Source organism: Phascolarctos cinereus, unplaced genomic scaffold (genome assembly GCF_003287225.1).
Source record: "Phascolarctos cinereus isolate Bilbo 61053 unplaced genomic scaffold, phaCin_HiC Scaffold_5;HRSCAF=322, whole genome shotgun sequence".
Classification (NCBI taxonomy): domain Eukaryota; kingdom Metazoa; phylum Chordata; class Mammalia; order Diprotodontia; family Phascolarctidae; genus Phascolarctos; species Phascolarctos cinereus.
In genome coordinates, this window is record NW_027555958.1 from 467,551,916 (window position 1) to 467,577,887 (window position 25,972).

Genomic DNA, 25,972 nt, shown 5'->3' on the forward strand with positions numbered 1-25,972 from the left:
AAAGAGAATGAATACTCTTGTCTGTTCGTCTCTTTTTGGGTGCCCTAATCAGTGCCTTCCCCAATCAGGGTAGGAATTGGTGGGACGCTACCTATTAGACTCTGATGCTGGCTTAAAAGTCTTTTGCTTTGAACTACTGTGTCCTCTGGCTGGCCCAGTCAAGGAAAACACATTGGTGGGGGCTTCTTGTGATCCATATTTAGAGGGATGCCACAAACCTGGCACAGATCTCCAGAGGGGTCCACGTGCCACAGCGGCTTAGCTGCTTCATTGTGTTATTCTTTTAAAATAACACCCCATGTCTTTGGTTTGCCTGACGACAAAAGAAGCAAGGCAAAGAGTTTCATTTCACCAAAGAATGAGCGAGGACGAGGATTCTATCATCTCCCTTCCAAAGCAGCCTCAAGTCTAGAAGGGGCCTCCCCAGTTGGGCCACAGCAACATATGTGCTGAAGCCAGGAGCTTAAGGAGGACGTGTGACAAATGTCAGGAGACTTCTTTCAGATCCTGTCTGATCATGGGGTTCAGATATTGCCATCTCTGCCAACTACTTAGAGTATGTCCCCCTCTCTGGAACTCGGTTCCCTTGTCTAGAAAATAAAAGGGTGGTCTTCGAGGTCCAGCTCTCCACTGATGACTGATTTTCCAGGAGCCTCCTGCCCTGGAATCTTCAGGTGGTGACAGAGGCAGACTTCTGGCAGCAGCAGCCTTCTCCCCACCCCCAACCCACCCTCACTTGATCTACTCTGACAAGGCCTTTTAAATGCCTCTGCTTAACCTGTATCAGCTGAGAAACACATGACTCCAGATGGTGAAGAGGGTGGCCACAACCTTTCCTGGCTCTCACTCCCCAGAGTTCAGCCGGGAGCCCCTGATAACTCTGGCTGTGGCCTGGTCACGTGGACCATTTGCATCCCCCATCCTTAGACTTCCTAATGGCCTCCCAGAGAAGCCGACCCAGGACAGAAGGCTTTCTGAGCAGGAGTTTGAGTGAGCTTTTTTGTTCTTTTGGGTGTGATTCATATGTACATATACATATATGCAAATATTTTATATTCAAATAATATATACACATATATATGTATATTATTTGAATATAAATCACTTGCAAAAAAATTATTCAAATTCATGTTTAGAGGGTCTTCTTTCCTGGGTCAACCTCTCTGGGAGGATATTATCTGTCACTATGTGTGCATACATGTCCATGCGTATATACATATACACACATGTAATATGATTTATATTCAAATAATATATCCACATACATGTGTGTGTATGTTTATCCACACACATGCACACCCCATGAACCCCAGGGTACCAGTTGTTTCTAAGTTGCTTCAGCTAGAGGAGATGGCCTGGTGGGCTGGGTGGGATGAGGGTTGGAGCTGATCTTCACAAGAGCCTGTGAGGCAGGGGTGCAGTGGTTATTATCATTCCTCTTTTACAGATGAGGAAACTGAGGCCAAGAGAGGTGCCATGATCCACCCAGGGTCCCACAGATAGATAAGGGAAAGGATGGCGAATTGCTCTGGGCCTCATTTGTATCACCTCTTGAAGAAAGGGACTAGATGGGATGCCTCCCAATGTCTCATTTAGCTCTGGGGTCTTGTCCTACGCATAAAAGATCATTGGCTTGGGAATCAGAAAGCACTAGGGTTCAAATCCCACTTCACATCCTCACTGCCTGTGTGACCTCAGGGAAGCCACTTCCTCTCTCTGGGGAGGCCTCCGTTTCTTTATCTGTAAAATGAGAGGATCAAGCTAAATGAAGGTCTCTTTTAGTTTTAAACTTCAAAGTTCATTAAATCAACCTAGAACTAATCCCCCACCTGGGTAAGCCCCCCAGTGCTGCTTCCATCATTCATAGGTCTCTAGTCTGTAACTTGGCCCAACATCGCCCCATAGAAAATTCTTCTGAGCTCCTCTGGAGGAGGATGGGTCTGTGGTGGCTTGGCTATCCCCTCAGGGCATGGGACTGGCCAACAGAGAGGCTCACCTCTAGGCCTTCACCTAAAATGACCTGTGCCCTCAGAGCTTCTTGGTGCTGCTGATGGGACACAGATCTGGTTCTCTGTGGAGGAGGGCCATCATTGGTGCAGGATGCAGATGGGAAGAAAGGGGGTAAGCCTTAGAGATGGCCAGGTGCCATGGGAAGCTCCTGCCTGAGCATTCCAGTTAACCTTTCCCTAGCTCCCTAAAACTCATTCCAGAAGGCTAGGTCTAGGCTTGGAGATGCAGTCCTCCTGTCCTTTAGCTAGATACAGGAAGAGAGGAAATGAGATAAAAAGTAAGAGGTGAATTATCCACTGTTAAAAAAAAAAAAAAGGGAAGGGAAGAGTGGAAGATAGAATTTGAACCCAAGAATCACTTTATTTTTCTTTTCAAATTCTCCCCTGGGTTCTTAAGAAAAGATTAGATAGAATGCTAAAATGCTCACAACATATAATTGTTCGTAATCACAGGTAGCTCATCACCGTAATTGACAGCCGGCAGCCAATAGACCATCTCCTGATTCCTCCCGCCCCAAGACTGGGAGGTTGAAAGGGGCTAGGCCCTCCTGTAAGCTGCTGCCTCTGCCCATTAACGACAGACGAGCTAATGATATTCTGCACATGCAGTCCTTTCAAGAAGGAATCTGAGCAGAATATACCCCCCTCCCATCCCCCTCCCCCAGCCCTTTTTTTTTGTCTCCTGGTCAGAGCCGGCAGTTGAAGCATTAGCTGGGTTTGTAAGGTAGAAAACGCAGTTGGTGGATTTTGGTTTTGGTGTTTTGTTTTGTTTTTAAATAACGCTCATCTTCTGACCACCCCATCAGAAAATATTTACAGCTGTGGCATGTTGGAAAGGAAGAAAAGCAGCCCAGAAACAGCTACTGGGCAGACTCTGTGCCTTTGTCTTGAGGATGCTCATGCCGGCTTCTTTGCTCGGTAGCGGAAAGGGTTAAAGAACACCTAGTCAAGTTGGGGGAGGGGGGACCACTTCAGGATTCCTGAAGTATCTAGAGGGCTCCCTCCATCTTATCACCGTTTTTAGAAAGATGGCTGTGTTTCCCGTGCTGGCAACCCCCTCCGAAAAGAATCATCACTCCTCCCGGTCTTTTTCTGCTGAGCAGTACTAATGTGAACTGGAAAGCCCTCGAACTACCAAAGGCATTGGAGCGATCTATAATTCATAAGTGCCTCCAACCAGCCAGCTGAATCCATTTGGGCAGGCTCTCTCGCTCCTCCGTGCAATCCCTGATTTCATTATCCCCTTCTGCCAGAAAACCACGGGGCGATACAGCTTTTCTGCAAGCATGGAATGCAAAGATGGGCTTTGTTGGGGACGGGAGAATGCCCCTCGTCAGGGAATCTCTCTATTTTAGGATTCGTCGTCATTTGGCCGTTGGATTTTCTGGGGTTTCCTCGTTCCTCGGGAGTTGCCGTCTCCGGGCACTGGGTATTCTTTTCAAGGAATTTTTGCCGGTCGTGGTGTGCAGAGCTTTCCAAAATGCCCGAGGCAAACTATTTATTATCTGTATCTTGGGGTTACATCAAGGTGGGTTCTTATCCTTAAAGATTACTTGTAAATGTTTGGGGAGTGTGTCTTGAGACAAAGCTGGGCAATATTTCTGTCTGCGTGTTTTATGTGGAGAAAGCATCTGTGATTGTTCACCAAGAATTAGGAGTCTGACTGAGCACCCTTTGCTCTGAAATGGTAGCAAAGCCTGGTACTTTTCTTCCTGGGGTCTAGGCTTATATCTGTTTAAAACAAGCGGTTCACTTATTTTCTCAAACTTTTAATGTGCACATTTCTTTTTGCCATGCAGGTCATTAACCCAAATCATACATTGCAGCTAAGTGCTTTAAAAAAATACCAATGGAAAGCAGCATTTTGTATATTCTTAGACACATTCTCTAGAGTCAACCTGAAAAAAAAATCCTTTTTTCTTTGTCTGCATAAAAGGGGGGTGTGCTGTTCATGAGAGTAAGAGTAAAGCTCTGCTTCCAAAGGTGGCATTGAAATGTCTAATTAAAGTGGTATTGTATTTTATGGAAATGAAGCCAACTGAAACCTATGCTGTCATCCAGATTCCCCAAGGTGATCTCTCCAGTGGGAAAGTTAGAAACAACTGGACTGGTGATAGTTTCTCACTTCTTCTATTAATAAAGCATTTTTTTTCCTTTCTCTCCCAAATAGTTCAAGAGAATGTTGAATCGGGAGCTGACACACCTCTCGGAGATGAGCCGGTCAGGGAACCAGGTGTCTGAATATATTTCAAACACTTTCTTAGGTAAGACATTTGCTGTCAACTTTTCAAGTCCTTAAAAAAAAAAACAGACTTTTTTTTTAAACAATAAAAGACGTTGGTCACTGGGGCCATGCCTAGGAGGGAGGGTTCAGGCCCTGGAACACATTACATTGCATGCCATCACCCACCAGATATTTTTATTCAGGTGAAATCTGTCTTGAGGGGAAAAAGGAGGAGGCAATGATGTCACAGAAGTATCCTGGATGTTTATGAAAGAAGGGAGGGGGAAATTCCAGGGGCAAGTCTAATTATTGGTGAAGTCCAGGTTCAGTCATTTTCAATTCCATCTGGATTCCTTCCCTGCTCTTTGGGGTTCTCCTTTCCCAGTCATTGGCAGTGAAGAAACTCAGCCTCTCTTTCCTCTCCTCCAAAGCAAAGAAGCCCAATTAGCTGTATCCTAGGGACAGCCCTCTTTCTCCTAGGCTCACATGCCCAAGATGGTTTCAGGGACGAAGTATTAGAGAGGTGTTTCCTTATTTAGAAGGCTTGGATGGAGAGTCGCAGGTGAATAGCTCCCAATGAATGACTCCATATGGTTACTTGGGTTTTTCTCCTAAATTTGAAACTTATTTTTCTAAGTTTCCTTTACCTCTAATCCAGATAAATATTAAAATAAAAACAAAAAACTTCCAGTTAAGGGTAATGGAGAGGGAGAAGAGACAGGGCCAGCATCATCTAACTAGCCAATATCATTCCCCAGGGCCACCGTCACTTGGTATCTGGGTTCTCTCACTTTTGAAGTTTTTGTCAGGAGCTGACTTTCTCGAGCAGGTTTGACTGTAGCTAGACCAGGACTGAATTCCTGCTGTGTAACCCCCACTGGTGCCTGGTCCCTGGTCCCTCGTCCCTCACTCCGGCTTCCATGTGAAACTGAGGTTGGGGATAGCGTAAATCTATCTGGAGTCCACTTTTTGGCCAAGTTTCTTGAGGCTTCTGTTACATCTTGGGATATGTGCCCCAAAGGGCTGGGCTGGTATTTCACAAGCAGATTTCTGCTGGCTCGTGTCTCCCTCAGTCACTCCACGTGCCAAGGGGACCTCATGCTTCCAGACCTGCATGCAGCGCCTCCCTTTGCTTGGCATAACAACACAGCATTAAGTCAGTGTGCATTTTCCTTTATACTTCCGGGAATTAGATTACCAGAGGAGAGGAGAGGAAAAGGGAGAGAAAGGTAGGGAGAAAAAGAAGGGGCAGAGGAGAGGGGGAAGGGGGAGGAGAGGAAAAGAAAAGGGAAAGAAAAGGAGGAAAAAGGGAGGGAGGAGAGCAGAGAAGAGGAGAAAAAGGAGAGAAAAGGAGGGGGGAGAGGAGAAGAGAGAGGGAAGAGAAGGGGAGAGGAGAGGAAAAGAGAGGGGCAGGGAGGAGGGAGAGAAAGGGAGAGTAAGAGGGGGAAAGGGAGGGAGATCCAGCCAACTCTCCATCAATACTAAAGGGCAAGCTTCATCAGCTCACAGAGAATCAATCGTCTACCAGTTCCCGCAGCCTGAGTCCACAGCACAGCATTGCCTTATCACAGAGAGGGACCAGGGATATTGACAAGTGCTTTTTCAAGAGGATTTTGGAATGTGCAAATTTGTTGCTTCTCTGCCTTTCAGCCTGAAATCCCAGAGGGCTTTGTCCGAGAACAAAGGAAAAGAAAAAAGTCCCTTTGTACTTCTGTCCGCAGGCTCCTCTCCCCCATCCCCTGCTCTGACATTTTAAGGAAGGCATCTTCCAGCTAAGGACCCCTGCATTTCCACAAGTTCCAACCTTCATCAGATCCTTTTCATCAATTCCTCTAATCCTGTCCCTCCCTCCCTCCCATAACCATCATTTTGGGGTGAGGAGACTGTTCCTTTTCAGATTATGCAGTGGAGTGAGTTACTGAAGTCTGGAAGAGCAGTAATTGATGTGATCACCACATATTCTTCCCTAAACCTTACCCATCTGCCCAAAGACAGATCTCAGTCTATAACAGGCCACTAGAGCAGTTTGTTTCAGCTTAACAACCCTCAGGGCTACACTCAAGCGTGGCCCACCACACACCCACACGTGCACACACGTTAATTAATTGCAGTCTTACCTCAGGCTGTCATTGAGAATTGTGAGGAGAGATAATAACACTGTCTTTCATATGTGGCTTTTTTTTCCTCCCTTTTCTTTCCAAATGTCTGCTTTGCCAGTGGTTTCTAGGCCCTTGGCAGCAAGGGATATGGAAAAAGGGGAGATGAACGTTACCTGGTGTTTCTCAGCAAACACTAGACCAAGTTATTGAGGAAGGTTGGAGAAGCAGCCTCTCCAGGAAGCTTTCATTAATGGCTTATGGAGACTCGGAGGGCCTGAGTGCATGCTGGCAGATGACTTCATTTCTCAGACTCAGTTTCTTCATCTATGGAATGAGAATAATAATACTTGCATGGCATGGTGACTGGATTTGCAGTTAAGAAATCATGGGTTCAGGTCCAAATATGTGCCTCATTCTAACTCTGGATGTCACCTCCCTAAAACCTCAATTAAATGGGGATAATAAATCACATGTAGTCGAGGCTGGAAACTGAAAAGTCTCAGTCCCAACCTTGCTAACTTTGTGATCCTAGGCAAATCATTTGCTCTTTTATCTTCAGTTTTCTAACCAGAAAAGGGATAATAGCAAGATTTTTGGCACTTGTCATGACTACCAGAATATATATCAAGTGTTTTTCAGACCTTCCAATACTGTGTAATTGGAGCTATCATGACACCAACTTCCACTATGCTATCAACCTAAGCTTAAATGAGAAAATATATCTCCAGCAAAAAGTGCTATCTATTTATCTGTTGCTGTTAATATAATAGTAATAATAACCCTGCCTCATAGGGCTGTTATGAAGCTCAAACAGAAGCATAGTGTGTAAAAGGTTTTGCCAGTGTTCTGTTGTTAGAGATCATTCTGGAAATAATCAGTTATTCCATTATCTGTTGTGTTTCTCCAATAGATGGTAAGGTTTTTGAGGGCAGGACTGTGCCATAGTCAAGCATAGTGCTTGGTATAATCAATGTTTCTTGATCAATTAAGTTCGGCTAAAGATTTCGTAGGCTAGCAATAGGGGAAATGGTTCCAGCAATTTGCATCAGTGAGTGGGCTCCCTTCAGTGCTTCTGACCTCATTAGGAGTGAGTTTTCTCTGGTTGTTTGGTTTTTACTCTGACTCAGCTATTGCTTGCAAGGGGGAGCATTTCTGTGGATCCCGGTTCTAGCAATGTAAATGTCAGTGCTGGGTTCACACTTCAACTGAGATAGTGGGTTTAGAGCCCAAATGCACTGTGGCAATCGACTACCTCATCTGGAGGTTCTCAACCGGGGGTCTGGGAGTTGATTTTTAAAAGATATTTTGATAACCATATTTCCATGGAATTGGTTTCCTTTATAATGTATGGATTCTGTTTTATGGGTTGAAAAGCATGATTCTGAGAAGGGGTCCGGAGGCTTTGCCAGACTGCCAGGGGATCCAGGAATCAAAAAATGGCTGAGAACTTTTGATCTAATCCAACAGATGAAGACCTGGGCTCAGAGAAAGGCATGACCTTGCCCAGGATCAGAGAGCCAGTACATGTTGGAGGTGGTATTTGGCCTGGGTTTTCAGTCTAGCCCTTTTTCCTCCCCTAAGTCAGGTTTTTCCATTCTGTTTTTATTTCAGCTCCCACCCACCCACTTCCACTGCCCGATGGGAGGAAATTCAGAATAGGGAAACCCATCAGTTGTTCCATTGACCACACAAGGGAAACACCCATTAGTGCCAAATTGGTGCTCCTGCCGCTGAAGAATGACTTTCTTTTTTATTGTGATGTTCCAGGCACAGCGGTAGGGCAGCTCAATTACCCGCTATTGTAGGACTCTTTAATTAAGCCCAGGAAGAAGCTGCTGGTGCCAGGATCCCCCCGGAAACACACGTATCTACACAGGCACATATCTAACAGTCTCTAACCAGATCATGAAAAATGGTGGTTGTGAAACAGAAGCAATAGTCCCCCCCCCCCTTGTTAGGGCAGCAATCATTTTTTTTTGTATGTAATAAGGGGAAAAGGGAAAACAAGAAACCAGTTGCTAAAGTGATTAAAAAACAACCGTCCTTCAGACCCAGAGTATAGTGGAAAGAATGATGTCCTTGGATTCTCAATACTGGAGCTCCAATTCCATCTTGGACACTGCTTGTGTGACCTCAGATAAATGACTTCATCTTTCTCGTCATCTGAAAAATGAGTGGGTTGGACTAGATGAGGTCCCTTCCTGCTCTATACCCAGGACCCTGGGAGCCACAGCAACTGGTGGTGTTTAGGAGAGAGAACACCGGCTTTGGAAGACGGGGCCTGGGGTCAGGTCTGGGCTCTTGCTAAGGGGATGCATGAACACATGAGATCTTAGACAATTCACTTAGCCACAGTTCTCTCGTCTTAAAATAAGGGGATTAGAGCTGATCATTTCTGAGTCCCCAGGACTTCTAGATCTTATTTCAAAATGTATTTTTACTTGTACCCTGGGGCTGGATTTAACTTGATTTAATCTGATCCAGAGATTAAGCGAGCTAGCAGGAAAGCATGTGTTACTGTTCCTGCCATTCCCCAGGCATTGGGCTAGGGACTGGGGCTTGGAGAAAAAAATAAAGTCATACCTGCCCTCAGATAGCATATATTCTATCAGATGAAGCAATATGTACGTTGCATATTTTAATGACTTTAAATAGAATTAATGAATACAGAGGAGGGTGTTCTATAGAACACGATCTTGATTACATTGGTTATTTATATTACATGTAATATGTGTATATTATTGCATTAATATAGGTACATTGTTACATGTAATACATGTGATATTGTTTTATGTGTCATATATAATTATATGTAATAATATGTATAGTATTGCACTGATAGAATCATTAAATTAACCACTTGTGTTTCTAAACCTATCTTTACCAAACCACAGCAAATAAAGAGGCAAAAAGAACCGTGTAAAAATCAGGGAATGCCAAAGGTGAAAGGGACATATGAGACTAGATCACTTCTGGACTGTTCATTTTACGAATGAGGAAGCTGAGACTGAGAAAAGTAAAATGACTTGTCCAAGGTCACACAGATAGTAAGCATAAATATATGATTATAGGATCATAGATTTAGAACCATGAGAGTTCTTAGAGGTGACAGGTGAGGAAACTGAGACCCAGATCGGTTAAGTGACTTGTCCAAGGTCACACAGATAGCACACACCACTTATGTATAGCCTTAATCAATGTTCATTGAATTAGTTGGAAGGATTTGCCTTCTCCTATTTTCCTTTATGTTAATTTCATCCACTAAAGATCTGTGATGGATTTTATACCTTTCCTTATTCTTCTAATATGCTAGTTGCCCATTAAAAACAATCCTCTACTTATAACTCAGTTCAATTCCATGGAATCTTTTTAGAAACATCTGCTGTACATACTGAGTGAGGGAAATCATTGATTAACTTTTCAAGAAGTCTACACTTATTCTCACCATGTTGTCACTAACTTTGCCTCATCATGAAAATAATATGCGGACTAGCTTTGCCCTACCTGACTAAGGTCTGAATGCCTTCTGCCCTGCAGCTCTGCCAGTGGTGGCCTGAGAACATACCTCCCCTTCTCTCTTTTGCAGACAAGCAGAATGAGGTGGAGATTCCATCTCCTACTCAGAAAGACAGGGAGAAGAAGAAAAAAGAGCAGCAAGTCATGACCCAGATAAGTGGGGTCAAAAAGCTGATGCACAGCTCTAGTCTGAACAACACCAGCATCTCTCGCTTCGGGGTCAAGACGGAGAAGGAAGATCACCTGGCCAAAGTACGTACAACTTTGGGCGTGGGGATATCTGGGCTTTGCAGAGTCTAGATCTGAATGGAAGCTCAGTTCATCCTCAGGGAGCCATCTTGAGAGTAAAGGCAGCAGATGGTACTGGGGCCAAAGTATTGGCTTGGGAGTCAAAGGAACTGGGTTTTAAAAATCCTACCCCAGGTGACTTTTTTTTTAAAATCAGAACCAATGTGGGAATTTTATTTGCTCAATTATGCGTATTTGTAATAATGGGTTTGTTGTTCTTTTTTTTTTTCTGGGAGGGTGGGGTTGAGAAAGAAAGAAAATAAAATTTTATTAATTGAAAAAAATTAATTGAAAATTAATCTAACATAATTACATGTAGTTAGCCAAACTTTACTTAAAGATTTGGTGTGAGGGGAAGCCCATCACCTTCCAATGCGTTCTACCCCTGGGCTAAGAAAAGTGAGCTCTTTTTCTCCAACTTAAGAGCTATGTGACCTTGAGCAATCAGCTCATCCTTCTGGGCCTCCATTTGCTCATCTGTCAAATGGGAGGATTTGTAGGATTTAGACCTGTAAGGAACTTTAGAGATCATTTCACTCAGTTCTCTCACTTAAAGGTAAGGGGGGGAAAAGGGGGGAGTAATGCTCCTAAGGTCATATAGTAGTTAAGAACAAAGCCAGGATTTGAGCCCAGGTCTTCTGACTACCAATCCCAGTTGTTGAACTGGATGTTTCCTGTAATGCCTTCCAACATTCTGAAGCCTCCAACGTGAAGACAGTTACCTGAATGAGGGATGACCTTGGTCTCACGCTGAAGCTCAAACCCCAGAAGTGAATATTTCTCCTAGTTCTTCTCATCTGATGACCCAGTGACTCTAATCTGTAAGACACAGTCATTGCACGTCATGGTGTGTATGTCACCCTTTTCAGGTTGAATGATTGAGGCTGACTTATACACCATAATACACTGACAGCTGGTTGGATCCACTTTGGCTGACTTTTAGCTGCTGTTCTCAAATGTCAGGGAAATCTCCCTCAGCTTATATCTAAAGCTGCTGCTATGGTTCTGCAGGAACAGTAGAAAGAGCATTGGCTCTTAAGTCAGAGGGCCTGGGTTCAAATCCACATTTCACAATTACTACTTGTGATGGAAAGTTAGGGTGGGGAGAGCAGAAACAGAGAGAAAGCATACAGGTCAACTAAAATGATGGGAGATCAAGTAAATGAGATTAAATAGACATAGATTTCCATAGAAGGAAGGACTCACAAAGCTGTATGAAAATAACAGATTTGAATGTAAATAGTCACCAAGGAGATTTCATTGGTGACATTGATGTTCCATGGTTAGTATTCATTGAATTTTTTTTTTAATGAAGCAAAATATTCTCATTAAATGGCTTTATCATTAATTTTAGGAGCTGGAAGACCTGAACAAATGGGGTCTCAACATCTTCAAGGTAGCTGGGTATTCCCACAACAGGCCTTTGACGTGTATCATGTACGCCATATTCCAGGTGAATAAACAGGGCTCTAGGAGAATCCATTGAATGTGCTCTTTATTTTTTCCCCATCCCAGTGACTCTCCCAGTTTTCTTCTTCTCTATTTTCGGGGAAGCCTTCATCATCGTCATCCACTTATCTGTCTTTCATCCATTTTTCTGAACAGGAAAGAGACCTTCTAAAGACGTTCAAAATCTCGTCTGACACCTTTGTAACCTACATGATGACTTTGGAAGACCATTACCATTCTGATGTGGCATATCATAACAGCCTCCATGCTGCTGATGTTGCCCAGTCAACCCACGTTCTCCTTTCAACCCCGGCCCTAGATGTGAGTGAGCATGCTTGTTTCTCATGCTTTTCCCTATCCCTTAAAAAAATGCTCTGCAGAATTCAAGGAAGAATGCCTACAGGTACATCAGTGTGGCAATGCTAGATGCCCATTATCAATGATACTTTCAGTCAATTGCTAAGACACCATCTTTGACTATTTTGTTTTAAAAATAATGGAGCCCTTCGCTATTATAATAGACCAATCTTAAATTACTTCTCTTGTAGAATAAATATTATTTAATGAATCATAGGCAAGCCATAGAAAGATTTTGGAGGTTAGAAAATGACACCTAAGATTTAGTGTGGAAAGGACCTTAGAGGCCATTTTGCAGATGAGAAAACTAAGACATAAAGGAATAGTCTTGAGTCCTACAGAGTCAGGATTTGAACCCGTCTGTTTGACTTACTATGCTGATTCCCAGATCCATCATTCCACAAAGCTAGTGAAACTTCTGTTCCCCTAAAGACGGGTCCAGAGTCCCAACTCTATCCTCTATTCCCTGTGTAAACTAAGACAAATCACTTTCTCTCTCTGAGCCTCAGTTTCCCAATGAGGTCAGATCAAATGGTCTCTGCAGTCCCTCGTGTCCTCACACTGGAGGACTCTATTACTGAGTTCCAACTGTGTGTCCACTCCCATGACATTAACTTTGTGTTCCTAATGGTAAGGCACTTAAAATGTAGCCAAAGAGAGAGAACTAGTGTCGGTGAAACCATTAGAGGACAAGGAAATGCTGAGTTGAGTATTACTAATAGTGAGGGAAGGAAGAATTCAGAGGGAGGGGAGATTGGTAGGGGCTTCACAAGTCTGAGAAGACTTCATAGAAGGAGATAGCATTTCTCCCTTAAAGGCCACCATTTCAGAAACATCCATTTCCCCATATTCTCTCAGTGGGTCAAGTTTGCTCTTAGAGGAGCTGCTCCCTGAAGAATGAGTAGAATTTAAGTGAGGAAAGTGAAGGAGGGGGTGTGTGGAGGCAATGCAGTATAGCAGCAAAAAGAACTCTGGACCTGGTCTTAAGAATAGCTCACTTCCAATTCTGACCCCACCATTTGGCCTGTCCGTGTGACCTATTGAAGTTACCTCACCTGTCCTGGTCCTCAGAGAGTACTGCATAAGAGGTCCTTTGAGATCGAAATTTCTGGTCCTGGGAAGTGATCAGAGCTCAGATCCATTCCAAGAAGGATAAACAACCATGACAGATGCTGGTGATCACTAACTCAGAAAGAAGGCAAACTGGAGTGGGAAAGAGACTCAGAAATCTCAGGTGACCTGGAAAAACTCAAAAGGCCAAGCTGACCTCTTAGGAATCTTAGGTCTTACCCTTAGTATTCAATGAATCTGGAATGAATGAGTGAAGGAATGAGTGCCTCTGTAGGACCATTCTCTGTGAGCTCCAATGTGGAGAAAGGCTTCATCTCCATTCCTTTGAGGTTAGAACTAGGGTTCACCAGGCTACTCAGCCAGAAACTCTCAAAGGTCCTTATATGCCACCTTGGAAGAGTCCTGGTTTGCTTCTAGGGTTTATAGGAGCATTCACTGCATTAGCGACACTGTATATCCAAGAATCTGGAGTCAGTAGTGTGTATGAACCATGTTGACAGTGTGGCAATGATCCACCAACCTTGGACCTGCATGCTGGAGTGAGCAAATAAATGGCTCCCAGCCCTCTTAGGTCAGAGATTGAAAGTGCCTTTTGCTAATGGAAAGAGGTGGTACTTTTTGTTAAAATTATGATTTTTATTCAGGCCTCTTGTTAAAAAATAAAGCCATCCTGCTCTAAGGATGAATGTAGATACTTTTAATAAATTATAATCACACATACACGCACATCTCTTCCTGCTAATGCTGTGAGGTGAATATGATACCTGTTATTCTCTACGTTTTACATATGAAGAAAGTGAGGCTCACTTGGGTTAAATGAACAGGCTGCCCTCAAGGGGTTGTAGATATCTCCTCACTGGAGGCAGAATGGTGGCGTGCTAAGAATGATGGAATTGGAATCAGAGCATCTGAGTTCAAACCTGATTCTGCCATTTACTGTGTGACCTTTAGGCGAGTAATTTTGCCTCTTGACCTTCAGTGTTCTCACCTCACCTGTAAAATAGATGACCTCTGAGATTTCTTTCACCTCTGACTCTATTACCTGTCACTTAGCCTCCCAGGGCCTCAGTTTCCTCATCTGTAAAAGGGGGGGGGACTGGATAAGATGATGTCTGAGGTCTCTTCTTGTCCCCGATCTGTAATCCCAATGGAGATCAGATGACTTTTTGTCGAGTATAAGCTAGAGTAGATGGATGAGGAAATTTTCCAGCCCCGAGTTTCTGGGATTCTGTGCTTTGTTTCTGGTGACCCAGAGACCGATTTCAGTGATGGAATTCAAACCCAGATTTGTCCTGACTTCAGGTCCAAGGCTTTTCCACTGTATCATCCTGCCTCTCTCATTAAAACAAGCCCTCTATTTTTCCCTTCTTGGGTCGAGGAGCCCTCGGATGAAGTCTTCTTTCTTTGGTTCTCTAGGCTGTCTTCACAGATTTGGAAATCCTGGCTGCCATCTTTGCCGCTGCAATCCACGATGTTGATCACCCTGGGGTCTCCAATCAGTTCCTCATCAACACAAGTGAGCTCACCTCTTGGGCTGTGGTTCAAGGCAGCTCCATGACTAATAGCATTTTCCCCCGTCTATTGTTTTCATTTGAGATAGTGGCAAGTATAAATAATGAGGTAATTCTTCCATTGTACTGGGCCCTGGTCAGCTCTTCCCTGGATATTGCATCCACCTCTTTCTCCACAGTTTTACAAGCTGCAAGATGAGCTTGGAAAAGGTTCAGACAAGGGCCATAAAAAACATTTTGGAGAGTGGAAAACAAGACCTAGGAGGAAAGAAGAAAGGAAATGTGATGATTCAGGATGGAGAAGGGAAGGCTGAGGATTAATTTGATAATGGGTGGGCTGCCAGAGTATACGAAGTATACAACGAGTATGCAAAGAGATTTTCTGATTCACACTTATCTCTCCTGAGGACTAGACAAAGTGTTTGGGAACTGAGAAAAAATTCCTGAAGTTCCAGTAAAGCAAAGAATTAGTTGCTGACAAAAGTCATTACTTGGGAATTGCAAAGATTGGGTATAGATGATCTGGGAAGGTCTGAAGCAAGAAGAGTGACCAAGATGACCTTGACATGTCCTTCCAGTTTTCTGATTCTGTAACTTAGCTCAGAGTTCAGTTCATGCCTTGCCTTTTTCTCCTGCTCGTTATGAATCACAGACTTAGAGCTAGAAGCCATCCATTCAAAGGCATCTGTTTCAATCCTATTATTTTACAAATCATGATTTAGAGATTTAGAGCTAGACAGGGCCTTCAGGGCCATCAAACCCAACATTTTACAGATGGAAAAACTGAGGCTCAGAGGAGATGAGACTAGCCCAGGGCCACAGAGGTGATAAATATCTCAAGCAGGATTTGAACTTAGGTCTTCCTTACTCTAGGTCCTTAATTCTGACCCTTAAGCCAAACTGCCTCCTACAATGGCCTCTCATCTTCAATATGCCAGTAAGGATTCATTCTTCAATACATCCATTCTATGAATTTCCTGTGTCTCTTGTTAGTGACTCAACTTTAGTGATTATCTGCCAGTGGTGATGATTGTCATCCTGGTGTTGACAGTTTAATAGAGACGTTATTTCATCTCTTCCATGCTTAATATCCATGGTTGTAATAGAGAGAGAGTTCAAGCCTTTGGTTGTTTTATAAGGCCCTATTTATGCATGGGTGTCCACCTTTGGGTAGCTACCTCTTGGGGCTGGTTAGAGCAAGCTTCAGCCTCCAACTGGCCTTTTGGCTTCGCCAGAGAAAAGTGTTTTCCCCAGTGGGCATCTGCTCTGCCAGCCACATGGTACATTATTCAGTTGAGCACCTGCTGTGTGCTAAGCATGGTAGACATAGAAGAAACAGTCCCTGCCCTCCAGGGAGCTTACTTTATGAGCTCTCTGACCTCAGGGAAATCATTTGACCTCTCTGGAATAATTTGCTCACGAGGGTAATAATACTGTTGGGGATAAATTGCTTTGTAAATCCTCAGGCAGGTCCAGTCACTCAGTCAGGTCAATGAGCACATATTAAGTGCTTAATCTGTATGAGGCATTGGTCTAAATGCTGGAGGTGCCAAGAAAGTCAAATAAGGAAATTACCCACTGTCTCTGCATTGTAATAGTCGAAGCGGCCATCACTAATATGGTGTCCCGAGTGGCCCCATTCACTGCGCCTGCAGTGCCACCTTCCTCCTCCCTCACCTGTGGGACCCCACTTAGACTGGCCTCTTGGTCAGCACCATTTTTCTAAGCTGTCTGTGCCCATCCCCTTCAGCATCTGCACATACAAATACATGCCTGTCTGAGCTTGTCACTTGGTTATGTTTTTTTGGGGTGATGACTGTGACTTAGTCGATGTGTCCTGCTTACAGTAGGTCAACAAGCATTTATTAGGCACCTATAAACACAGAGTCCCTGCCTTCAAGGAACATACTTTCTCATAGGGAGAAAACAGGTATAGTTGGTCAGTCAGCACGTATTAATCACCTACTGCATTCTAAACACTGAATATACAAAGAAGGGTAAAAACCAGCTCCTGTTGTCAAGAAGTCAATAGTCTAATGTAAGTAGAGGATATGAAGGGAATCAGAAGGAGGAAGACTTTTCTGGATGCTTATTGAATTAATGAATCCAATGTGTGAAAGTAGAGTGATAAGAAGGTCTGAGTTCAAATCCTGCCTCAGACACTTACTAGCCATTGCACCTGGGTAAATCATTTATAATATCTCTCAGCCTCAGTTTCCTTATCCATAGGATGGGGATAACAATACCACCTACCTCCCAAAGCTGTTAGAAAGATCAAATGAGTTAACATATGTCAAGTGCTACACGAGACCAAACCTTAAACCCTCCATTACCATCTTTTCACAGCTCATGGTATCTTTGATTTGGAGCTGGAAAGGACTGGGTGCCCCTACAGCACATCCACAGAGGCAGGATTCAGTGGTTTTGTGGCAGAAAGGGGTAGCCTTTCCCTGGTGGTCATGGATGAGTTAGACTAGTTGCTAAGGTCCCTTCTCACTCTCAAAGTCTGGGATTCTAGGATTATTATTCATGTAGGAGAAGACTTTGTGTATATATTATAGATGATTGCTTTTGTAGCTCTTTGTAAATGGAAAGTCACTTTTCCTTCCCCCTAGACTCCGAACTCGCTCTCATGTATAATGACGAGTCTGTTTTGGAAAACCACCACTTGGCCGTCGGGTTCAAGTTGCTCCAGGAGGAGCACTGTGACATTTTCCAGAACCTGACCAAGAAGCAGCGTCAGACTCTCAGGAAAATGGTGATCGACATGGTAAGGCTTCCCTTCCCCGCCACCCTCCCTGCTGCCCTCGGGAGAAGTGACGTCTCGGTGCTGGGGTGCATCGATGGAGTCCACTGAGCTGCTCACGTTTCCTTTTTGCCCACAGGTTTTGGCGACAGATATGTCCAAGCACATGGGCCTGTTGGCAGACCTGAAAACAATGGTAGAGACTAAAAAAGTGACCAGCTCCGGTGTCCTCCTTCTGGACAACTACACTGACCGGATACAGGTACCCGAGGGCGATCTGGGCTAGATGCTTCCTGTTGATGTGACTCTGAGAATTCCACTTGGGTAGAGGATGTAGGATTTCAAAAGTGGAAGTGTACCTGGAAGGTGATCTCCCACCCCTCCTTTCATTGAGGAAGCCCACAGAGTCTGAAACTCTTGCCCAAGCTTACAAAGGTAGGAAGAATCAGAGAAGGAGAGATTGGAATAAGAAGCACTAACATTTGCCCATAAAATGCACTTTTGCATATACAAGAGGCAGAAGGCCATAGAAGATAGAAAGCTGGCTTTTTCACCAGGAAGACCTGGGTTCAAGTCCTGCTTCTGACACATAATAACTTGGTGACACCAGACATAAAACTTCAATTCTCAGTACCCTAGGTAGCTAAGATGTTAACCTACATTGGTAGAAGGATTCACCTTGAGTTCCCTGTTTTAGTAACATATAAGTAAATTATTAAATCTGGAATTAACATGAGCTCCATTTATTTTATTCAAAACCCAGTACTAATAGCCCATGGGTGTCTGTCAGTTCCAGAAAGTAAAAAATAAATCCCTTTGATTAGAAATTTGTTGAGTCTGATTTGGTTACCTCAAATGGCAGCTGCCTTTCATTCCATCAAAGGTGGCGGGAGGGTCTCCAAAGACATCCTCTTTTAATAGCCTCCCTAAGAAAGAAGGGGCTAAAATCCCCTTAAATTCCATAACTCTAAAAAGATTTCTGTTTCTCTGAGACACTGCACCAAGCTTTGGCCCTGACCCACAGGCCAGCAAGCCTAAGCCAGGGCTTTCCTAAGAGCCGTGTCTTGCATAAACATTCCACAATCATCTAACAGCCTGAATGTTCTTGGTGTCTGTAAGCAGACCAAGTGTGGGCCTGGGGAGGGCCGAACGAGATGTTCCTTTAGTGTTTGCACGCTTTTTAATGGGATTTTCTGAACTTTACCACCCTAGGTCCTTCGCAACATGGTACATTGTGCTGATCTGAGCAACCCCACCAAGTCTTTGGAATTGTATCGGCAATGGACAGACCGAATCATGGAGGAATTCTTCCAACAGGGAGACAAGGAAAGAGAGAGGGGTATGGAGATCAGCCCCATGTGTGACAAACATACTGCCTCAGTGGAGAAATCCCAGGTATCTGACATAGGCATCTACAAGATTTCATTTGTGAATTTTAACTTTTTCCTTTGGCGTCTGAGATCTTTATCTTGTTCCCTTCCCCCACCCCACCCCTTCTAAACAATGTATTTCTGTGGAAGTCACTTACCCACTTGTTTCCATTATGATAATGACTCACTGGGCCTCTCCATCTCCATCATACTTTTAATGGGTGGGAATAAGTAAGCAGTCATAAGAAGCCCATTAAAGTTTGCTTCCCTGGATCCCTTGCTGTTTATCCTCTTAAAATTCTATTTGGTTCAGCTGACCGTTGTTTTAAGCTTCTTCTGGCTATGTTTTTTTGCCCTTTTCTTTACTCACAGAATTATAGATTTGGAGTTAGAAGGGATCTTATAAGTTGTTAGTACAATTCCCTCCTTTTACAGATGAGGAAACTGAGGTACAGAGAGGTTAATTGACTTGCTCATGATCACACAGACAGATGTGAATGTCTCAGTTTCACACCTAGCTCTTCCTGACTCCAAGCTCAGTGTTCTATCTGCTACCTCAGCTCCTCACCCTGAGCTCACCTTCTCTGTCTTTCAGTCTGTTTTTCATGTCCCCACACACAGAATGCCTTCCTCTCCCTGCCCAGAAGGGTCCAGAAGTGGGGACCTTTATTCCAGGTTCAGATGCTCACTCCTCCCATCCTGCAACACTAATCTTGCCTCCTACCTTTTATGAGCATATCCACATTTCCCAGCAACCTCAGCAGCTACATAGTGCAAGTTCTGAGGTCCCCACATGCTGATGACCACTTGCCATGGGCCAAGAGATTCAAGCATGTTTCAAATGCCAAGGGCAGCAATGAGGACAGTCAGAGGATCTTGGGCCAGCAGAGAACACAGCAGCATTTTTGCAGGATGACAAATGGTCAAAGCCAGATGGCCCTTTTGTGGAATAAGTCCAAGATCTAGTGAATATCAACACTGGAAAAATGACTGGATTTCTCTGGTGTTAATTCTTATCCAGTTCAGGAGTTGTTTGACTAGCCCCACATTAAAATCTGCTCTTAGGGTTGTTAGATCTCAGTAACTATGACCTCACGACATCTCGAAGTTAATATATGGAAATTATAGGTGACATATACATGTGTGGACATATACACGTAATACATGTGTGTATATATGTGCATATGTGTACATATCACATGTAATTTACATATACATGTGCCTATATACACGCATATAAATATGTGATGAGTATATGGAAATATTACAAAATTATCAAAATACAAAAGAATTGTGTTATTTATTAGGAATAATATAGCTAAATGTATTGTTATTCAATAAATATTGAAGACCTACTGTATACCAGGCAATGTGTTAGGTGCTGGCAGTGCAAATACAGAAATAAAATGGATGTTTCCTTTAAGGAATTTACATTCCACTTGTGGCAAACAACATATAATACAGATAAATAGATGTAAAATAAATACATATGAAATCTTTCTCCGTTAAAATATTCCCCCAGTGCTTTCCCGTGGCATGGAGGTAACCCTCGGTTCTCAAAGGCTCACCAGGCTGGCTACAGAATACTGGTTGTTTATGGCTCCATTGATACTCAAAGACCTTCTCATCTACTTGGTGATGGAGGAATTATGATCTACTCTAGTTGAAAGAGGGTCTGCTCCAGTGAAATAAAAGATCTTTAAAATAGCAAACTATGGGAAGGCAGATGGCACCGGATATAGAGGGAGGATGTTGAAATTAGGAAGGTCATGGTTCAAATCCTGTCACTGATCCGTGTGGCCATATGTCCAGGGGCAAGTCACTTCAACCCTCCATGCTCCCCAGCCTCCCCACCTCCCCCACTCCACTCCTGGCTGACCTGAGAACTTGATCACACTGTAAGGTACAGAGAAGTTTACCAATCTGGATCAATGAATGTAGCTTCCACACTGAAACTTAACTATGATGAAAAAAAATATCATAGGTGTAGACCCTCCACCTCGCAAAAAAAAAAAAGTAAGAAAAAAGTATTGAAGAAGAACTAATGTCTCTTTATGAAAAATAGTGTGTCGGGATAGTGGTTTTGTGTTTTACAACATTTCACACGTGTTATTTAATCCTCCAAATAGTCCTATGTATGGCAAGTATATTGACCCTTCTTTTATAGATGAGGAAGGCAAGATGGACAAATTGGCTGCCCAGAATCGTTCGTCTAGGCCAGGCTAGATCTGTGGCCACCAGCTGGGTCTTGCTCTCTTGGGTTTTTTTTCTGCTTTTGGATTAGTTAACAGAGGTCACTGCTCTAATGCTGTCCCCAAAAGCTCCTTCCCTCCTCAAGCTCCCCTTCTTCAAGCTCATTGTCACTCATACCACCATCCCAGAAAGTCACAGTGCTGGGGTCCTTCCTAAAGAAGGAGTTAAGCATGTTGCTCAGTCTTTTTCAGTCACGTCCAACTTGTTATGACTCCATGTGGGGGTTTCTCAGCAAATACATTAGAGTGGTTTGCCATTTCCTTTCTCTGGCTAATTTTACAGATGAGGAAATGGAGGCGAAGTGACTTGCCCAGGGTTATACATCTAGTAAGTGTCTGAAGCCATATTTGAACTCATGAAGATGAGTCTTCCTGATTCCAAGCCCAGTGCTTCATCTAGCTGCCCCCAAGTTAAACGTGACTCAAAAAAAATGACAAGTGGGCAAGGGGAGTGACTTTTAAGAGTTCTGATTCTAGAGCTTGTCTCGAAGTAGTTTGGGATTGTAGAAAACACCCTAAGAGTGTCATTTTTAAAATTCATTAAACACATACACTCCGGCAAGTGTGTGTGTGAGAGAGAGAGAAGGATACAGACAGAGAGAAGAGAGGGAAGGAAGAGGAGAGAATGAGCGGGGAGAGGGAGAGAGTGAGAAGAGAGGCAGAGATGTAAGATCAAGAATAGAGAGGGGGGATGGAGCAAGAGGAGGAGGAGGGAAGCGCGTGAGCTTCTGACTCGTATACCATCACCCTCCCTGAGCCACTGAAGATGGGGCAGACCCCAGGCGGCCGCTGTCTGGACCGTGTGAGGGATCTCCAGAGGCCAGCCAGTTACTTCTCAGGAAAAGGGGTCACTTATGGCCAAGGTCTTCTTCCCTGGAAAACGTTTAGTCAGGCTGACCCACATGTGGCGACAGGATGGCCGATGACCATAAGTGAATAAGAATAGATTTCCTCCCCGATGGAAAGGTTGTCTCATAGGAGAACGTCCCCAACCCTCTTCTCCCCACACCTCCTCAGCTCCCCAGGCCCATTACAGGGGAATTCCATTCCCTCACTCCTTTCCAGGGCTATTCTTTCATTCTCCCCAGAGCTTCCTGTTTGTCAGACACTGCAGGGGTCAGGTCCAGGCCATGGCTAGCTCATGGAGGATGCGAGGGCCCGATCTGCACTCCTAGTGAGGCCATCGGCCACACGTTTCTCCGCAGGAGCCCCCGCCAGAGGAACTGCCGCATTGTTCGGTATTTTCCCTTCTTTCTCCTGGTGGAAATGACTGTGTGCCCACAGAACCAAAAAAATGGCACACGTGTCCACAGAGGGACTATTTGTTTGCGTTGTGACTAGACGTGTTTTCCAGTGTTTTACCAAGCCCTAGGAAAAGCCCACAGAAGCAGAGAAAGTCTGGAGAATCCTGGGGCCTCCTGGGTCCATCTGGAACCCCCAGTGGGTAGGGATCAGGGTAGCCTGTGTTAGGTGAATGTGTTGGTGTACGCCAGAGAGTGGCTCACAGGGCACGGTAGGATGGAAAGAACACATCCATTGGAGTCAGAGAAACTGGGTTCAAATCCCAGCTGTCCTGCTTTTACTCTCTGTAAAGTGAAGGATGGAGCTTCCCTTGTCCACGCCTCACTTTTCATCCTTGCACAGATGTCAGGTTGATGATTCCGAAAGCCCAGATCTGGCCAGGTCCCAGGCTAGACACCCTTCCAGGAATGCCCTCTCCCCTAGCTGCCTTCAAGGCTCTCCAATGTCACCTCCTACGTGAAGCCCTTCCAGATTGCTTCTATGAGTGCTCCCCTCCCTCCTTGAAGTCACTGGTATTTCCTTGGAGGGACCTTTCCCTCTTTGTCCCCCCTAAGGCTAGCACAGTGCCTGGCACACAGTAGGTACTTAACGCCCCTCGACTTGGAGTCCACCTCGGAATGCTGTAGAAGGAGTCAGGTTTCCTTACGTAACAGGAACAAACATGCAAACTTCTTTTCCCCAGGTTGGCTTCATCGACTACATCGTCCATCCCCTCTGGGAGACCTGGGCGGACCTGGTGCAGCCCGATGCCCAGGACATCCTGGACACTTTGGAAGACAACCGGAACTGGTATCAGAGCATGATCCCACAGAGCCCCTCCCCCCCTCTCGAGGAGCAGAGCAGAGACTGCCAGGGGCTGATGGAGAAGTTCCAGTTTGAACTGACCTTGGAAGAGGAGGATTCAGAGGGGCCGGAGAAAGCAGGCGAGAACCGCGGCTACTCCGGAAGCACAAAGACACTGTGTGTGATCGACCCCGAGCAACAAGAGTCTCCGGGGGAGGCCGACAGAGAGACTGAGATGGGCGACACGTCCCCCGTCGACACATAATGCACCTCTCGCTAAGTCAAGGTGAACATTCAGTCCTTAATGAGCATGCCCGCTGTCCGGTAGGGCCAGCCTGCAGTGCGGGTCTGAGGCCTGCTTCTGAGGAAGGCCAAATGACCTTTGCAGTTCCTTGAGATTGGAGCCAGAGTGGGAGAGCGTGACCAGAACGGCTTCTCAGGAAACTCAATGAGATGACTCGCGTTGGCCTTGGGGCCTCGCGGTAGCAGAAGCTTTCTGTCTCTATGGAACCGGCTTGAACCGCTGCTGTCGTCCGATCACCCAAAAGATGACACTCAACTGAGAGAATTTTGATTTTTTCTGCACTAGACTTCGGAAACCTGAACCTGTTAGAGGGGCAGGACCCGCTGACCGATAACTCCCTCTGCAAACCTGCCCGGCTGTCCTCTTGTCTGCAAACCCGTGTGCCTTTTTTGTAAAACATTTTCACGTCTTTAAATGCCTGTTGAATACCCGGAGTTTAGTATCAACTTCTACGCAGAACAAAGTGTTTTGGAAATTTCTGTACACTTTTTTCGAGTCTTTCTGAAAAGGAGAAACCGTCTTCCTTCTTCCCCAGGCAATCTCTTTCGCCTTCTTGTCTTTCTTAGAAAAGCTAGAGAGGAAGGATCTTGTTCAACCCTCGTCCTTAGTCTCCCCTTCCCCTGCCCGACCCCCCTCATTCCCCAGGGCACCTCTGCCTTCTCGCTTGGCTGGCTTGGATTCTGCAGAATAAAATTTAACAAGCTGGGGGTTGGGTGGGTGGGGAAGGGGCTCCTTCGTGTTCTGCAGGACCACAATGGTCCACACTCCATCGAGCATAAGGAGGCCCCACTGGCTGTGTGTGGTGTGTCTTCCCAGCCCCTTTACCAGTGAAAGTTGCACGCTCTTCCTTCTATCCTCTCTCCCTCCCCTCCTTGCCCCTTACTGTAGGTGGTTAGGTTTAGCTAGGCCATCCTTCTCTTGCACTGTCCTCAGCTCTAACACCCTCATTACTGTTTATAACAGTGTATTTATTACTTAATGTATATAGTGTAATGTTTTATAAGTTATTAATTTATATAACTTAACATTGCCCGCCAGTGGCGGTGTTCAGGAAATTTGTGTAGAAAGCTCTACCTAAGAGCTGCACCTTTGTCACCTTTTCTATGGCATTCTGGAGAACCTGAACATAGCTCAAGAGAGACATACGGACCCCCAGCCCCCTCCCTCTCACTTCTAGGTGGCTTTCATCGAGAGAGATTCTCTCCATTTCTGGTCAGTCACAGCTGATAGCGGAACCCCTTTTAAACATTGGTGCTGGGAACGAGGACTAGCCCCCGTGTCAGGGATGAAGGGATTTTGACTGGGCTCAAGATTGGGGCGTATGGGATATGTCATCCCACGTTGATCTAAGTCGCCCATAAACCGTGTTCCGAAGGTGTTCTGGCTGCTGCCGTGGCTTCCGCCTCCAAAGCAACACTACGTACTACACGCACATGGGGTCTCTCCGACTATATCCAAACTACCGAAACGCTCGAGAGAGCCCCCAGCACCACAAGTGAGGGCGCCATGTTTTGGCCAATGAGAGGAGATGCAAAAACTGGCTGCTTTGCTGCAATGTGAATTTTGATAGCAGAATGTGAACGGATGTCATGATTATGCTAATGTGAAGCTTCTTCCGACAAGCCGTGGGAGGTTCCTCCCTGGTGTCTGTCTCCGTCTCTAAGCTCTTGGGTCCAGCCTTGTGACCCCGGTGCGCAGCTGTGCGTGACCAATGGCTCTATGTGTCTGTTCAGCACTGCGTTGTTCCAGGTGGATGTTTTACTGTCTTCCAAAGTTTCTCACAATGTATGGAATGGTATTATTACAATTACGATTATATATCGTGTTCGAATGCATTCTCGAGAGGTTTTTATATGAAATAAATAAATGAAAGCATGACCTGATGAGACTGTAACCACGACTATTTCAAGGGCAGTCATGGACAGGGAATATTGAAAATCCAGTCCACTCCTAACATGCCTTTACTCAGCAAATGTTAGGTGCTGAGGGACAGAGACAAACATGACTCTTACAATCATCTCCCTCCTAAGACAAGGCTTCCTAACCTAGGGTCCACAGACCCCATGGATATGGGGAGAAATTTAAGGGGAATTCATGAATTTGAGGGCAAAAACAATTACATCTTCATTATGACTAACCTCTCACTGAAATTTAGTAGGGAAGAACATTATTTTAAGAAGAGATCCATAGCTTTCCACAAACTACCCTTGACACAAAGGCTTCAGCATTCTCAAAGAACAAGCCTACCATTGAGATAAGCCAACACTATAGAAGAGGATGGCAGCCAGAGGACAGAACCAGGGTCACTGGGTAGAAGTGACAGGGACATAGATTTAGGCTCCAAGTCAGGAGACATTTAACGATAATTTGAGCTTGCCGAAAGTTGAATTGTCCATCTTTGGAGAGAGTTAGTTCCCTCTCTTGGGGGTCTTCAGACAAAGGTTGGATGGCTACCTATTCAATGAGATGATATTTTAAAGACTTGCATTATTATATAGATATTGCATTATTATATAGTGTGTAGAAAACAGAACACAAGGTATCCCAAAAGTCCTAGTGCCATTTTAAGCTTTAGTAGTTTAAAACTGCATTAGGACTTAGAAGACAGCCTGTATATAGTACAGTATATATTAACACATAATATAATTATAATATAATTAATGTATATATAATATAACAGACCATATATTA

At 44.6% G+C, this 25,972-nt stretch overlaps 1 protein-coding gene across 3 annotated transcripts in view; it reads left to right on the forward strand.

The window, feature by feature from the left end:
- The window catches only part of PDE4B (phosphodiesterase 4B), a 664,994-nt gene extending 639,830 nt beyond the window's left edge, over window positions 1–25,164 (forward strand). For 2 of the 3 annotated variants that reach the window (XM_020993031.2, XM_078156692.1), the window contains 9 exons: window positions 4,180–4,273; window positions 9,919–10,100; window positions 11,491–11,589; window positions 11,742–11,906; window positions 14,430–14,529; window positions 17,140–17,294; window positions 17,410–17,532; window positions 18,483–18,665; window positions 22,877–25,164. In XM_020993031.2, coding sequence (XP_020848690.1) covers window positions 4,180–4,273; window positions 9,919–10,100; window positions 11,491–11,589; window positions 11,742–11,906; window positions 14,430–14,529; window positions 17,140–17,294; window positions 17,410–17,532; window positions 18,483–18,665; window positions 22,877–23,242 — 1,467 coding nt within the window. In that variant the 3' untranslated portion in view covers window positions 23,243–25,164. Of the gene's footprint in view, window positions 1–2,847; window positions 3,538–4,179; window positions 4,274–9,918; window positions 10,101–11,490; window positions 11,590–11,741; window positions 11,907–14,429; window positions 14,530–17,139; window positions 17,295–17,409; window positions 17,533–18,482; window positions 18,666–22,876 lie in introns of those variants that run through there. The other variant, XM_020993033.2, reaches the window with a different exon arrangement.
- The last annotated feature ends 808 nt before the right edge of the window (window positions 25,165–25,972 follow it).